This window comes from Ziziphus jujuba, chromosome 6, assembly GCF_031755915.1.
Source record: "Ziziphus jujuba cultivar Dongzao chromosome 6, ASM3175591v1".
Lineage (NCBI taxonomy): Eukaryota > Viridiplantae > Streptophyta > Magnoliopsida > Rosales > Rhamnaceae > Ziziphus > Ziziphus jujuba.
In genome coordinates, this window is record NC_083384.1 from 26,910,082 (window position 1) to 26,926,921 (window position 16,840).

Below are 16,840 nucleotides of genomic sequence, written 5' to 3' on the forward strand. Positions count from 1 at the left end.
AACATATGTAAAAAAGCAATGTAATTTTCTCTAGTGCCGTGTAGATCATGATAAACGTAAAGGCACCGAGGACCAAAAACACATCATTACACCGATTGTGTACATCCTTTCTCTTGTATGGGTGCGTATGTGGGTGAGAAATGTATACACCGAGTATACTAAAACTTCTCTCCAAAAGATGCCCTTGTACCATACATTTCTGTAATTTGCTGCTACCAATACTAAATAATGCCATACGTCTATGTAAATGTGAATATGTCACCTAAACACTTACCTACAAATTTCTATATCACATTTTGTGAAATCTATACATGATAGATAAAAATATAGTCGCCACAACAATTCGTTTCTGAATAATTTGATTAAATCTATCTAGCTACTCGTAGATTAATTAACCAGGGCTTACATTTGGTATTGAACTTTCTAAATAGCTATCAGTTTTTAATTGGAGGAATAGGAAACGAGACTGAAGATCCCATCCATATATGACATATATATTATGTATAATGAAAACTGGAATTATTGATTTATAAATAATCTTAATTCATTCATCTTCAACAGTAATAAATAAAAACAATAAAAAATAGCAATAAATCGACTGTTTTGTATAATATATATATATATATATATATTGATCATTTACAACAATTACAAGTTTATGGGGCATAAGAGAGACAAATAGAATACTGAAGCAAAAGATATGCCCCTTTCTATTTGGTTTATTCCTTGTAATTTTATATATAGTCATTTTAGCAACCACTGGAAAGCTGACAGATTAACCATAAGAACATAAAATAACAGGCGGCTAGGTCTCCAATCCCATCCATTGAAAAAAAAGTTATGAACTAATTCTTTATATTCATGCATATCCAAAACTAATCAATTCAACAACTCAAAAATGCAAATGTCAAACCAGTTTATTTTCCATGTATGCTAACGTGGGGATTAGGATATTTGTTTCCATTTCTCTCCTCCTTTTTATTCAACTAGTAATAAATACCAACTAAGCAGGGAAAAAAAAGAAGTAACTGTCTAAATGATCATTAGTTGGATAAAGTAGAACTAGAAAAATGAGATAGGAAATCTGGATCCATATAGTAGAAACATAGTCTTTACAGATAAGCGTTACTTTGTAAGTTGCACAACTAAGTATAACTACACCCCAAAAAATAAGTACATGTATATGTATATAAACACACACACACACATATATATATATATATACGCTCTCAGAGTACATTGACCATATATATATATATATATGCTTCCAAAAACCCTTTCTTTTACTTAATTACTTACTCAGATTTGTTGGAGTTTGGTGTGGTTTTGGGATCACTTGGCCAAGAGTGTTGTACACAAGGTGTTAGTCTTGTGCACAACATTTAATCCGGTTTTTGGTTTGATGTTTAGGTGATTTTTGTGTTTGTTTTTGGTATGGTGATATTTAGGATTGTTACGGTTTTTGTTTTCAAGGAAGAAGAAGAAGATGAAGAAGGAGAGAAGATGTTAGAATAGGCCACACAAAACTAGACAGCACACTAATTCAATTTTCTTTTCATTCATTTGTTGCATATATAGATACAAAACTTGTCTCATATATATGAGGTGTGTGGGACCAAATGGAAGCCTTTAAAATTCAAAATTTACACATTTCCCACTCAAAACTATGATACATAACCGTTCAACCACCAGTTCACATGTGAGTGCATAATTATGACAAGGGTTGGTGAGATTTTGAATTTTAAAAAAACTGTTTCCACCTAATCCTATACTACTATTTTGACCAAATGGAAGGCTGAGATATCTTCATCCAAATTGCTTGAATTTTGGCATGTGGCAACAAGTCCAAAAGAATTGGGTAAGGCCTTTAATTCATCTCAAACCCGTGGGCCATAACTGTTGAAAATTTCAGCAATTATGCCAACTTGCAATTTACATATCTTGAGCTTCCCAAGGCCTTTCTGAGTCATTTTTTTTTTCTATATTTTCTTTTGCATGTTTATTACAACATATCTAAAAAATCATAACTTCATTCTAAAAGCTCAGAGAACGCCAGCCCCAACAATGGACCTATGTTGTGTTTCCAGCACATAGCCATTTTACAAAATAAAATCAATACCCAACAAAGAGACAATTCCTAAGATAAATACAATAAAATTTAGGTATTTAAAAGACATTGAAAGGAACATAAAACATAGACATAAATATTGCATTAGGTCATTCAACAAAATATTTCTTTTAAAGAAAAACAGAGGGTGCAAACCTTGGCGGATTTTGATTTTCACAAGGTGGCAAGATTACCACCTTTTCCACAAGATTTCCAACCATTTCCAAAGGAAAACGAGGAGACCCTGGAGGGCAGAAAACAACACTATAATTAGTCCCAACAGGGCATGTAAACGTGCTTTTGGATCATCTTGTGGATAGCTATAAGGATTTGGGCAACCATCCTTGAAGAACCTCGAGAAATAGGTCGGTCCGTAGCTTCCTTTTCCATTTGTGCAGCAATATTCATTAGCCTTAAACACAATGCATGGGTTATGGCAACCTCCACTGGTCCTTAGTTCATTCAAACACTGTCCATTGACATCAACGGTGCTCTAGATTCCTTTACACCCTCCTAATGTTCGATTGAAGTCCATCGGAATGTTACGAAGGAGAACAGAAGTCAAATATAAACACAAACAACCAGAGATTACTTGATCATCAAACAAGGAAAGATCACACAATAAGACAGGAAAAATTTTATATGGAAAGAATCCCACTGATAGAGAATGTCTTTAAAGACATTAGCTGACCTTATTTGAATTTATTTGAATTTCCTGTAATACAGGAATGTGTTATTAGTTCCTTTTGTAATTCAATATCGTTTCTCTATATATTTAGTCCATTTTGTAAAGAATTATTATCAATCCAAAAAATCAATATATAGTTGATCGTCTTCTTCATGGTATCAAAGCATCATTTTGTACATATAAATATTACTATGGACTCTTAAATTGAATTCTCTTCACAACCAAATACTAGCTTCAAAGTTTTCATCCTTTAAACATAATCCATCCTATCCTTTCACCAATACACCAGTTTGGTTCTTGTGAAACTCAATACCTCAAACTTTCTCCTTTGGCATTCATAAATTTTTCTACTGGTGAGAAGTCTTGGGATCCATCATCATCTCACTAAGGGTGAATCACCATGTGAAGTTTTGCATGATGAAAAAGAAGTTCGTGTTATAAATCTAAACCACAGTGCATGGATTAACAATAATACTTAGCATTATGACTAATGAAATTTTAAGTTTGAATATAGGTATTGATAGTGCCTTTCTGCTCTGGAAATCAATAGAAGATTAGTTGTTGCCTTCAACAAAAGAACATGAACATATTCTTAAGGATAGACTTGCTATACTTAAGAAAATTCAAACATGTATGTCACAATCTTGTTGCCATTGATGCTTCAGTTTCAAACGTTGATAAGGTGCTTTCATTTGCTCGAGGACTTGGTCCTAATTACAAGGATTTCATAGTTGCCATGCTTGCAAGACCACCTTACCCATCGTTCAACCAATTCATCTTAGCATTACAAAGTCATAACCACATACTAGAAATTGAAGATGAAGAACATGACAATAATCAAGCTTATTTTGGACAATGTGGCCATGGAAGAGGTTGAGGATGATATGGTGGTCGTGACAGCCCAGACCACCCGCATGCAGATATTGTCCTCTTTGGGCCTGGGGAATCCTCTTACAACCCAGCCCTCAAGGGTTTAAAACGCGTCTGCAAGGGAAAGGTATCCACATGCTTATAAGCCATGCTTCGTTCCCCTTTCCAACCGATGTGAGACTTGACAATCCTCCCCCCTTGGGGCCCAGCGTCCTCACTGGCACACCAATCCGGGTCCGGCTCTGATACCATTTGTAACAGTCCAGACCACCCGCATGCAGATATTGTCCTCTTTGGGCCTGGGAAATCCTCTTACAACCCAGCCCTCAAGGGTTTAAAACGGGTCTGCAAGGGAAAGGTATCCACACGCTTATAAGCCATGCTTCGTTCCCCTTTCCAACCGATGTGGGACTTGACAGTGGTGGCTATTTCAATTCAAACAAAAGAGGCTTCACTTCAGTAGAAGATTTCAATGAAGCTAAGGATAACAAGAAACTAGAACTCAAACCTCATTCTGAAGAAAATCTTGGATGAAACACTGAAGGTAAGTTTGTTTGTCAACTCAGTGATAAATTTAACCACAGTGCCATAAATTATTGGCATTGGTTCAATCATTCATACACTAAGGATAATAACACAAAAGCATTAGCAGCAATCAATATTGTAGAAGACTCCGATCCTAATTTCTATGCAGATTCAAGTGCCATTACACAAATGAGAAATGATACTGGTAAAATTTTCAACATTTATCCTTATAAAGGTAGCGATAGTATATATGTTGGGAACAGAAATAGTCTTGCAATATCACATTTGGCAATGCTAAAATTAAAACTAAAAATGGATGTTTAAATCTTCAAAATGTTATAGTAGTACCAAAATTGAAAAAAAATCTCTTATCTATTAGTCAATTAACAACATGTAATGATTGTATCTTTGAATTCTCATCCAATGGTTTTGTGATCAAGGATTGTAGCCATAGAATCATAGCAACATGACATAAGAATGGAAAACTATTTATTCTAGATGAAGGAAAGCACCCTGCCTTAAGTGCAACAAAGGCTTTCACAGATTTGTGGCACCAACACATGGGACATCCCAATTTAAATACTTTGAAAAGTTTACATTCCAATAATGTTATTAATGTTTCCAGTTGGACAATAAGTTTAGTATTTATGCTAGTTGTCAATTAAGGAAGAGTTGCAAACTTCTTTTTTATCCGTCTAATAAAATTTCAAACTTTCCTTTGGAAAAGATCTATTTTGACATTTGGGGGCCAGCCCTAGTGATTTCTACACAAAAATATCATTTCTATGTTGTTTTTATTGATGACTATTCCAGGTATACTTGGTTATTCACTTTACGTAAAAAATTAGAATGCTTTGAATCTTTTCTTAAATTTCAAAAAATAATAGAGAATCAATTCAACTGACGTATCAAAATTCTTCAAAGTGATGGAAGAAATGAGTTTATATCATCAACTTTCAAAGAGCATTTAGGTAACCATGGAATTGTAGATCAGTTGTCTTATCCAAGAACCTCAGAACAAAATGGGATTGCTGAAAGAAAACATAGGCATGTGGTAAAGATGGGTTTAACCATGATAGTCCATGCCAATGTACCTTTGAAATTATGGGTAGAAGCTTTCCTAACTGCAATCTTTCTTATTAACCGACTGCCATTTTCTGTTCTAAAAATTGAAACTCCATATATTTGTTTATACAAAAGACATCTAGATTATCAAAGTTTGAAAGTTTTTAGTTACAGGTGCTATCCTTATCTTCAAAATTATGCAGCAAACAAATTCTCAAAGAAAACTTTTCCTTGCATCTTCATTAAATATAGTCCTCAATATAAAGGATTTCATTGTTTTCATTCAAATACAAATCGAGTTTACATCTCCAAGCATGTTTTTTTTTTTTATAACAATATTTTCCATATTTAGCGACTAATAATATTGATTTGCATAAACACCTCAAGCTTGTCAATTTTCTAGAAACCAACATAGAGGAAACAAAACAAGAAACCAACTCAAGTCATACTGTCCCAGATTTTCTTTATCCTCTTACCACATCATGGAATCCCATATCAACCTCTCTTCAAAGAAATTCAACTCTCGTACATATAATACATACACATAGTGAATTAAGGAAAGAACCAGACATGTCATACCATATAACTCAAGCAATCCAAGAATACATACTACTCAAGTAACTCACACAAACAACAAATAAGCACTAGCTTCAACTTACAAAACTCCTCAAACAACTCTAGAAATAGCATCAAATCAATTAAACACAATAGAAATTGATCCAGTTTCCTACTTCTCTAATTATCCTATCACAATAGTGGAAAACACAACAGATAACCAAGCTACTAAACCAAAAAAAATCTCTGTGTTTCATTCTGCAGGTATATAAGAAAATTTTGTGATTAATTTATAAGTCCTTGTTGTACAAAACAACACCGCATAAGATATAAACACACATAAAATGGTCACAAGATAGAAATTAAAAGCCAATCCACAACTAGCGTCTTAAATGACATTGCTGTCCTCAACAGCATAACCAAAATTCTTGAAGTTAGCCCTTCAAAGTCCTGAATGGTTTTAAGCCATGTAAGAAGAAATCACAGTCTTGTATGACAACAAAACTTGGGAACAAGTCCTAAGACTAACACACACCGATATTATTGGCTCAAAATGGGTATACAAAACCAAATATAAAGAAGGTTCCATAGATGGCTTTAAAACTTGTCTCGTAGCAACGAGCTTCACATAAATTGAAGGACAAGATTTTGATGAGACATATAGCCTATAATAAAACATACTATAGTAAGAATGATTATATCAATATATGTTATATGCAGGTGGACAATTTGGTAGCTAGGCATCAAGAATGTATTTCTCCATGCCTAACTTAAAGAAACTATGTATATGGAGAAACCTCTAAGTTTTATCACTTCATCTCATCCTCAACATGTGTGCCTTCTGAAAAATCATTATATGGGCTTAAACAAGCTCTTAGAGCATGGTTTGACAGACTCTCAATTTTTGTTCTCATGAGGTTTTATATGCAGCAATGCTAATCCTTCCCTCTTTATGCTTTAAAATTCTAAAATAGTTATATTATTACTAATTTATGTGGATGATCTTTTATAAATGGGGAGCAATCCTAGCATCATTAATGATCTAGTTAGTAAAATGGGAGAAAAATTTGCTATGAAAACCTTGGTAAACTACATTACTTTCTTAGACTGGAAGCAAGGTATTTTTGAGGAGGCATGTTTCTTAACATATCAAGTACTCATATGATCTTCTGTCATGTGCTAAAATGCTTGAAGTAGCTCCTAGGAAAACACCCCAGCTGTAAAAACAACAACTCAAACACATGATAATGATCTTATTGATGCAACCTAATATCGAAAGCTTGTTGGTAGCCTCTAGTATCTCACCTTCAATAGACCTGACATCTTTCATGTTGTTAGCCGAGCTTGGCAAAACTTCCAAGAACCCACCATGCTTAATCTTAGAGAAGTAAAAAAAATACTAAGATATATCAAGGGTACCATAACCTTTGGGCTATGTTTGTTATATCAAAGCTCTTTTAACTTGATAGGTTATTGCTGTGTTAATGGGGTAGGCTGTCTAACATAAGATGAAGCATGAGTGATTACTGCATTTTTCTTGGAGCAAATTGCATCTCCTGGTCCTCCAAAAAGCAACAAATAGTAGCTTGTTCCCGCATGGAGGTTGAATATCGAGCCATGGCAACAGCAATAGCCGAAATAATGTAGCTCACTTATCTGCTTTGGGACATTACCGTAACTTTATATAGACCATGTAACACCTCGTCCCGAAATACATCGGAATTTCTCAATTTGACCAAGGTTGGCCGGGTTTGACCATCGTTGACCGAGAAGAGGTCAAATGTTGACTTTTTGCTCCTAATGGAATTTCACATTGACTGAGGTACCGTTAAAAAGTAAACGTTGTCACGAGTTCATAGACTAGTAGCACGTTGAAAACGGAGTTACGGTTTGAAAGTTATGAGCAAAACAAGTTGAGATCCAAACTGTCCAAGGGGTGCCGGAGTTGACTTTTTGTTCGTGCAAAATTGAGCTTTGATTCATGCATGGTTGGGAAGTACTCATCGATACAAATTTATAGACTAGCGGCACGTCCGATTTGGACATGTGGTTTGAAAGTTGCGGACCTGTGAAGTTTTTCCGAGATAGCATTTACTATTCATGGATCTGTATGTGTGTGAACAGTGGTGCCATGTGTCAAAAAAGTGGACCCACCTGTGGGTGCACAGTAGCACCCACAGGCGTTTTGACTGGCTGAGAAGGGAAGGAAAGAGAGAGAGAGAGAGAGAGAGAGCTAGAGAGAGAAACCCAACCGGCCAACCGCCGTTCACCCATTTCCAGCCACCAGAACAGTACACGCACCACCCTAGCTTGAAGCCCACCTGAAAACCTGCCGGTTAGCCAAAAATCACTGCCAACCGACCCCCGACGCGTCTGGATCAAGACTTTTTTCGGCGGTAGCGCCGATTACTTCAAATCTAGATTTCTCTCCATTCTGACCTCCTTTTGCCTCACCGCCAGTCCCGTTGAGTCACCCATTCCCCGGTCTACCTTCCCACCAAAAATCACGACTAATGGCCACTGGACGCGCCACCGGTGGTGACCGGTTCTGGTGACCACGGCGGCTCACCTAAAAACCCAATTCCGGTGAGTTTCCGATCACCCTACCTATCCTTCCCCACTAATTCAACCTCCTTAAACCTAAATCCGAGGTCATTTTCCTCCAATTAGCGACGAATTGAGAGAATTGAGGACTTGAATTCCGAGAGCTTTCCGACGAGATCCCGGCCACCATGGGTCCGATCTCTGGGAGGTAAGCCTCAATCCGCGATCCTCGTTCTATAAGCTTCGATTCAGTATATTACTCACAAATTTTGGTTAACGTTTGTGTTAAAACCCCCGGGTACGGGGTATTATTTACTCGAATAAAATATTATTTTATTTGAGTTGTGTAATATTGTTGTTCTAGGAGCATGTGTGCGTCGTTGAATTGATCCCATGGAGGATCTTGGGTTAATTGCGTGCTCAAGGTGAGTGATCCACCTTCAAAAATTAATTTCGGGTGTCAATTAATTATATTTCGTTATATTTTAATATTTGGATGTTTATATTATATTAATTATGTGATAAATTGCAAATTAAATTTTGATGCTAATATTTGGACAATTTGAAATGTGTATATGTGTGTGCACCGAAGCATATTTCGATTTTGATAAATTATGAAAATTCATTTTATGAAAATTGATATTTAAAGAAATTATGATTTTTAACATTATTGATTTATTGTTGAAATTATTATGAGTTTATTCAAGCAATAAAAATGCATTTATATGGATTTATGAATTTTGGAAATTTTATGAGATTTTAATGAAATTATGCCTATCTTAAATTTTAAGGATTTAAGGATATTATTTTAAAAATTATGCTTATGCATTTGAATATTGTGGATTGGAAAATTGATACATTTGAAAGTTGATGGATTTGAAATTGATGGAAATTGTGCGATGGATTTATGAAGATGATTTATGAAGCAATTGTGGAAAAATTATGGGTTTAATTGGATAGAATAAACCCGGTGGTATTTATGAGATTTTGAGATTTGAAAATAAATATATTGATTTTATGATTTTTAGATGTACCATACACGTACTGGTATTCTTTATACATGGATATGGTTAGCACGCAGATGGATATGGTGAGTGTGCAGGTGAGTGTTAGTAGCACACAGGTGATTATGGGGTTGTCCTGTGGTTGCCATTGGATGGGGGTAGGCCGCCCCTCCATGGTCGGGACGCCTGTTTGCAGCGGCACGGTGGGATGCCGCGCGACTGTATGCCGGTTTCTCTTTTTAACCTCCTGTCTGGCGGGACCTTGGAACGCTAGGTACCGTTGGCGCCACTGGTATATAGTGGGTGCATCAAGTGCTTTTCAGAACATGATTTTCAAAATAATTATTTTGAAATTATAATTAAATTAGAATGTATTTAATGTTGTTTTTATTATTTATTTCAATTGGAGATTTTAATACAAATTTTATGGAATTTTATTATGTTTTTAATTACCTATTTATATTAATGTTTTAACAATGCATTTTATCTTGATTTTACTATTTACATTGATTTGATGATTTTAAAGGGATCTTAGTATGTTCTTACCATTTATTTTAAATAGAGGTTTTAATTTGGTTTAATTATTCCTTTATTTAATTGTTCAATTAATTAATTCATTCTAATTATTTTAATTATTTCCTGAATTGTCTTAATGTAAGTTTCATTAATATTTTTGTATTATTTTTTTATGACATTTATCAATCATTTAGTAATTGTTACAAAAGTATTTTTACTTCTATTTCTATTTTATTTTCATTATAAATTTTGGATCCTTGATTTATTATATTTTATTTGATATTTAGTTGACTAATTGTTTACTTGGTTTTCGGGGCATACAAATAGCGGGTTTTGTAAAACATTTTAAAAAGGGAAACATTTGTAACTGAGTGAATCGTGAGGGTTTTGAGGGAAAATATTATTTTTAACTACCTATTATTTATTTACTTATTTTTCATTAATCAATTAACTAAGTTATTTGCCATTTTATTTTTATAATTGTACAGTATATAGGGTTACTCACTGAGATGATTAGCATCTCATATTTCTAAATTTCGTTCCCCTAGGTACAAGGATTGGGAGACGTTTATCGTCCGAGGCAAGCCCGACGTCTCAGTTCATTGCCGAAAGTCCAAGAAACATTTCCTCCCTTTTTCCTCTTCATTTTGTATTGCTTCTTTATCTGACATTGTATTAATCTCATATTTATTTGTATAATGCTCTGTATACTGTATTGAACACATTTTATTAAATACTGCATTAATTCCCTATTATTATTTTGGAGTGCTACAAATTTGTGAAATTAAATTGTAGTAATGTGGGAGGAATAAGGTGGTGTTTATTGGAGTGTGTTTTATATGTAGGAAATTTTGTGGTAAGTCCAACCCTTAGGGGAGGTTCTGCCGGATTTTCCATTGGAGGGTTCGGTAGAGTTTCTCTGGGATCAGGGCTTGTCTAGGGTTTCGGTGAGAAATTTTGAACGGGTTCTGCAGACCACCTCATCTGCTATGTGACAACATAAATGCCTTGCACATGACCATCAATCCCATTTTACATGGACGAACGAAACACATTCAAATTGACTACCACTTTGTCAAAGAAAAAGTAGTAGTTGGACATCTTATCACTCATTATATTCCTTCACATTTATAGGTTGCAGATATACAAACAAAGACACTTTCAGGAACAATGTTTCGACATTTCACGAACAAGCTTGGAGTTCATATAACACCTTCTCCAAGCTTAAGGGGGCATGATGAAGGAGAAAAAAAGTCAAACATAAACACAAATACGCCATCCTATGCTAAGATTAAGAATCCAGAGATTACTCAATCACAAACAAGGAAAGGTCACACACTAAGGTAGGAAAATTCTTATATGGCAAGAATCCTACTGATAGAGAATGCCATTAAGAATATTAGTTGACCTTATTTGAATTTATTTGAATTCCCTGTAATACAGGAATTTGTTATTAGTTCCCTTTTAGTTCAATATCGTTTCTCTATTCAATCCACCTTTTAAAGAATTATTATCAATCCAAAAATCAATATAAACTTGATCATCTTCTTTAGAAGCCGTTTGGTGAGCTAGATATCTAAGAAATCTTTGTTACCAAACTAATGGAGAACTTCTTCTGCCAAGTGTTTGGTGGAGAACCCCAGCCTCAGCATTCAAGGCACCTCAACAGTCACCAGTTTGGCAATGGCCTCGGTCACTACCATCGAAGTTACAATTGGTTCGGCCCTATATACGAGCCATATCAGTGTCTACAGGCACGTTGAGAGTCCAACTCTATCCTTAATCTTGCAGTTGCCACCACCTAGGCTGGCAGCCGCCAAGAAAGTGTAAAGGCGTTTATTTTTTATTTTTTATTTTTGAGAAAGTGGCTGCATGGTAGGAGATGAAGAGAAGAAGGAAGTGAGCTAAGCAGGTAATCATCATCATGATGTTTTTTTGCTTAATTTATTTGTGTTTTGAAAATGATTAAAAAAAAAATGATAATGGATGTGGGTTTATATGAAAGGAGGGGGCGGCTCTTGGCTGTGTGTTCATAATGGCATGTCTACATCTTCTTTGTTTTTTTTTTTTTTTGGTGAATATGTCTACATCTTCTTTAATAAAAGGTAGAGGCGACAGCTTGATTTAACCACCTTATGTTTAATATTATGATATTTAATTAGTTATCAACATCTAGATCTATATTATATAAAAAAGATGTGTTCGGTATCTATATATCTGTATATGAAGTTGTTTTCCCTTTCAGTGTGCAAATGACACGTATAAATTAGAAGAGCGAAAAGGTCAACCAAAACAAAAAACAAAAAAAAGTGTCACAAAGTTTTAAAGATATATTATAAATAAAGTGTTGGGAAGATAATGTATAACATGGTGATGTTTCTTCAAGCAAATAAAAATCATGGTGATGTTTCCTGCTTAGTTATCATCGCATATTGGGTATTCATTAGGATTTTCTTTTATAGGGAAAATTACAATTTAATATTTTTATATAAAAAAAATTAAATAAGAAAACCCATTACACTACTTATCTTTTTGTATACAACTAATTATTTATTTTAAAAAAATTGTGTACAACGATGATATGATACAATAAATTATTTATGGAGGATATTCGATAAATATCTCATAGGAATTATATATTTTATTTTGATATATATCATTGTTACATTTAATTTAATGGACATTGTGCAGAATGTCATAGCATTACCATTGTATCAAATTTATCTCCCAATTAAGAACATCGACTCCTCCTTCTTTTCATTTCTTTCAATTTTTAATTTCATAATAACAACAATAATAAATAAATTAATCTTTTAAAGATTTTTTCTAACAGATTAAACTAAAATGGCATTGATGGATCTCAGAAGCAGATAAAAAAGACTAAACTTTTGCATCCACACCTCATTATAAATTCATATGATGTGAAAAGTCTCCTTTATATCCATGTAATTATTTCAAGGCATGTATTATTTAATACACCTAAGCTCAATCCGGACAACAGGAGAGTACAACATATTCGAGCGCATTGAGAGAAACAAAAAACCCCCAAACCAAAAAAAACAAAAAAAAAACAAAAAAAAAAAAAAACAAAACAAAACAAAAAAACAAAAATTAAGACTCAAAAAAACTCAAACAGCATTAATTATTCAATTTCATTTTCTCTTCACTGCTCTTTCACATCTCCAACCATCTCCAATGGAAAATGAGGAGACCCCAAAGGGCAAAACACAACCCTGTAATTAGTCCCACCAGGGCATGTAAATGTGCTTGTAGGATCATCTTGTGGATAACTATAAGCATCCGGGCACCTATCTTTGAAGAACCTTGAGAAATATGTGGGTCCACAGCTTCCTTGTCCATTTGTACAGCAATACTCATTCGTCTTAAAAACCGTACATGGGTTATTGCATCCTCCGGCTGTCCTCAGTTCCCCCGGACACTGTCCTTTGATATCGGCGGTGCATCGGATTCCCCGACACCCGCCGGACGTCGGGCTGAAGTCCATGGGAATGTTGAAACCATCAATGACGGAGATATCGATGAAATCCAAGTTTTGGTACTGGTTGAGAGAGTATTCGGCCAATGTGTTAGGCGGAACACCCCAGCCTCTGCATTCGAGGACACCGCCGCAGTCGCCGGTTTGGCAGCGGCCGCGGCCACTGCCGTCGAAGTTGCAATTGGTTCGGCCCCATATACGTGCCATGGCAGTGCCTGCAGGTACATTGAGAAACCAGCTCTGGCCGCGTTCTAGTCGGCGGCCGCCGCCTGGGCTTGCGGCAGCCCAGACGGTGTACGGACATTCGTTTCGGATCTCGAAGGTGGCTGCATTGGAGGAGATGAAGAAGAGGGTGAAGAAGAGGAGGAAGCTGATTGGAACGTTAGACAAGGAGGTCATTTTTTTTTTTTTGTGATTTGTTTTGGTTGTGTTTGTGGATATATAATACATGGATGGGGTGTTTATATAGAGGGCTGGCGGCTGTTGGATTGATATATAAAATGACAATGTGATTACTTTTTAATTAAAGTGTAGGCGGCTACTTGGATTTCGTTTTTGAGTTTTGATTAATTAAATCCTTTTATAGATAAAGCAAAATTAATGATTTTTTATTTTATTTTATATATTTTATTTAATTTAATATCATGGAGTGCTATAAGGGCCCCAAAAAAAATAATAGACACCAAATGATTTGATCAGTTCTGTTATGTAAGATTATTATAATTGAATTTATTAAAAAGAAAATTGAAAAAATTAATGTACGGATGCTGACAGCTAATTTTCCGGATCAATTAACGAATAAATTATAATTTCTCCTTATGCATCAAATTGCGTGCATTGAGTTTTTTTAATTCTTAATTTTATGAATTTTTTTTTTTTTTTGCTAAAAACATGAAGTTAGTCCATGTGCACAACAAATTTTGATCAATCGAAGGCAATATTATCAGAATAAATAAATTTTGAGGAAACATATTCCAAGGTAAACAAATTCAAATTCAAAATTACTTAACTGGCTGTACTTAACGCACCTTTCATGATTTAGCGAATTAAATGATCACTTTGAAAAGTATCTACCGAAAAAATAAATCACTTTGAAAAGTGATAAATTTAATTTTTTTTTGACAAATTATTATTATTTTTTTTCAGAATATTTGTTTAGTTTTTTTCTTTTTTAGAGGTATCTATTTGAATAGTAAATTATCATATGATGAACCACTAGGACCACTAGAGTGCGCCAAAAAAGACCGTAGACTTCAACCAAAGCTTGCATTAATCAAATCATGATATTTTTTCCTATTATCATTGTAAAAATTCCCTTTTTTTCATAATAATTTTTTTTTCTTTACAAATTCCCACGTCACTAATTCAATTTTACTGGGTTTTATTTAACTGAATCTACCGATTAACAATTCCACCTCTTATTTGAGTCAACTAATTTTATTTCTGGTCAACTATTTGAGTCCAAAATTTCTGCCCGTATAATTTTGTGCTATGACAGTGACTCATTTGTAATTGAAATTTTAAATATTTAATGGATATGACCGTTATTTTGTATATAAATAAATCGGTTTGATAGTTTTAATGCAGCTAATTTTTCCGATCGATCAGCTTGACAACTTATTCGTTTTGCTTTTAAAAATATGGTAAAATTCAAATTGAACGAATCTCATATAAGAAATCTTTGGTTTAAAACTTTCTCTCTCTCTCTCTCTCTCTCTCTCTCTCTCTCTCTCTCTATATATATATATATATATTAATTATATGAAGGCATTCAAATTCAGTAATATACGAGAAAGATTTAAAGTACAAGGAATTAGAAAATAAGATGCATATATAATATTAAGAAATATTAGAAATATAACGAGCATGATAAACTTTTCTTATAGCATATATGTGACATTGTCGCGCAACACAATGCTAAACACATACTACACAAAATGCCCTCGAGCAATTTGCTGTTATTGAATAAAAAATACTGCTTAATACTTAGCTGATCATGACCGATGATCTAAAAGTACTACTGCTTTCAAGGACAGAAGACAACCTTGTAGTTGGTTCCTCCAGGGCACGTAAAAGTGCTTGTTGGATCATCTTTAGGATAGCTATAAGCAGCAGGGCAACGCTCCTTAAAGAACCTCGAGAAATTTGTTGGTCCGCAGTTGCCGGAGTTGCAGCAATACTCATCGGTTTTGAACACAGTGCACGGGTTGTTACAGCCTCCCGGTGCTTTCAACTCGTTCGGACACTGACCGTTGATGTCGGCGGTGCATCTGATCACCTTGTCGCATCCACCTGACGTGGGGCTGAACTCCATCGGAACATTGAAACCGTCGACGAGCGAGATATCGATGAAATCCAAGTTGTTGAACTGGTTGAGAGCGTACTCGGCGAGCGTGTTCGGAGGTTTTCCGTAGGCTTGGCATTCTAGAAGGCCACCGCAGTCTCCGGTCTCGCAATTTCCACGTCCGGCTCCGTCGAAGTTGCAATTGGTTCGAGCCCAAATGCGAGCCTGTGTAGTTCCAGCATTGACGTTGATAGTCCAAGTTTTGCCTACGTCGAGCTGCCGACCACCTCCGGGGACAGCGGCAGCCCAGACACGGAATTGGCAATTGTTGCGGATGTCGAAAGTGGCTGCTTTTGTTAAGGGAAGAGCGAGAGTGAGTAAAAGGAAGAAGATGGAGAGGTTTCGAGAGAAGCTCATGTCTGAGGGACTGAGCGGATGATAATATATGTACTGTTGGGGGTTTTTGGTTTGGGTTTGTGTTGGTATAAGGGAATGAGTAGGGGTTTATATAGAGGAATAGTGGGAAACAGTAACGTTTGTTATGGACCGTATTTGAGATATAATTGTGCATTTTTTCTTTCGATTGTTGGAAATTTCTTATAGATGATGTAATAGTTACGGCTTGTCTAGACGACAACTCAATGACCATCGACGCCACACATGTTTGGTCTTCCCTCTAAGAGTAGTGGTGGTGTTTTTATTTGAGTTCCCACTTTTTTTTTTTTCTTTTTTTTTAATAGAAACTTGAGTTCCCAGTTCGAACATTAATATAGCAAACTTTCATAATTAATATACCAATTTTTTAAAAAATTTTAAAAAATATTATTATATTAATTTTTAGTGAAGTTATTGTATAGTGGTATATTCGTTTTTTTTTTTTAAATGAAATTAATAATATAGTTGTTGAATGAAGATATTCTCAGAAAACACATTTTTTAAAACATATATTTCTAGCTAGCTAGCTTACTTCTATCTATCCATTGCACCATATAAATGCATGTCTACACTGTTTTAACAGTGAATTCCTGTGTCTTGATCTCCAATTTCGATCGAGAATTCATACATTCTCATTTGGTTTTTCCAACGACTAGTACTAGTCAATTTTGGCGCTGCTCGTTTAGATTTTTCTTTTCTCTTCCTGGTTGGATTATGCATGAATTTCGACTCAGTGAATTTTCGACTCAAT

General features: G+C 34.9%; 2 protein-coding genes and 1 pseudogene across 2 annotated transcripts; all 3 read right to left on the reverse strand.

Annotated features, from left to right (window-relative positions):
- Positions 1-1,877: 1,877 nt before the first annotated feature.
- LOC107429907 (osmotin-like protein OSM34) lies at positions 1,878-11,614 on the reverse strand (annotated as a pseudogene).
- Positions 11,615-12,801: 1,187 nt separating this feature from the next.
- On the reverse strand, positions 12,802-13,800 carry LOC107429942 (thaumatin-like protein 1). The gene has a single exon (XM_016040720.4). The coding sequence runs from the start codon at positions 13,767-13,769 to the stop codon at positions 13,038-13,040; it is 732 nt and encodes a 243-aa protein (XP_015896206.3). The 5' UTR covers positions 13,770-13,800; the 3' UTR covers positions 12,802-13,037.
- A 1,383-nt stretch (positions 13,801-15,183) lies between these two features.
- LOC107429941 (thaumatin-like protein) lies at positions 15,184-16,130 on the reverse strand. Its single transcript, XM_016040719.4, has one exon. It carries the CDS (start codon positions 16,069-16,071, stop codon positions 15,397-15,399), a length of 675 nt encoding a protein of 224 aa, XP_015896205.1. The 5' UTR covers positions 16,072-16,130; the 3' UTR covers positions 15,184-15,396.
- Between the last annotated feature and the right edge of the window lie 710 nt (positions 16,131-16,840).

What these genes read in the sequence shown, in the direction of transcription:
- LOC107429942 (XM_016040720.4), bottom strand. Translation starts at nt 13,769, where the DNA reads ATGACCTCCTTGTCTAACGTTCCAATCAGCTTCCTCCTCTTCTTCACC.
- LOC107429941 (XM_016040719.4), bottom strand. Translation starts at nt 16,071, where the DNA reads ATGAGCTTCTCTCGAAACCTCTCCATCTTCTTCCTTTTACTCACTCTC.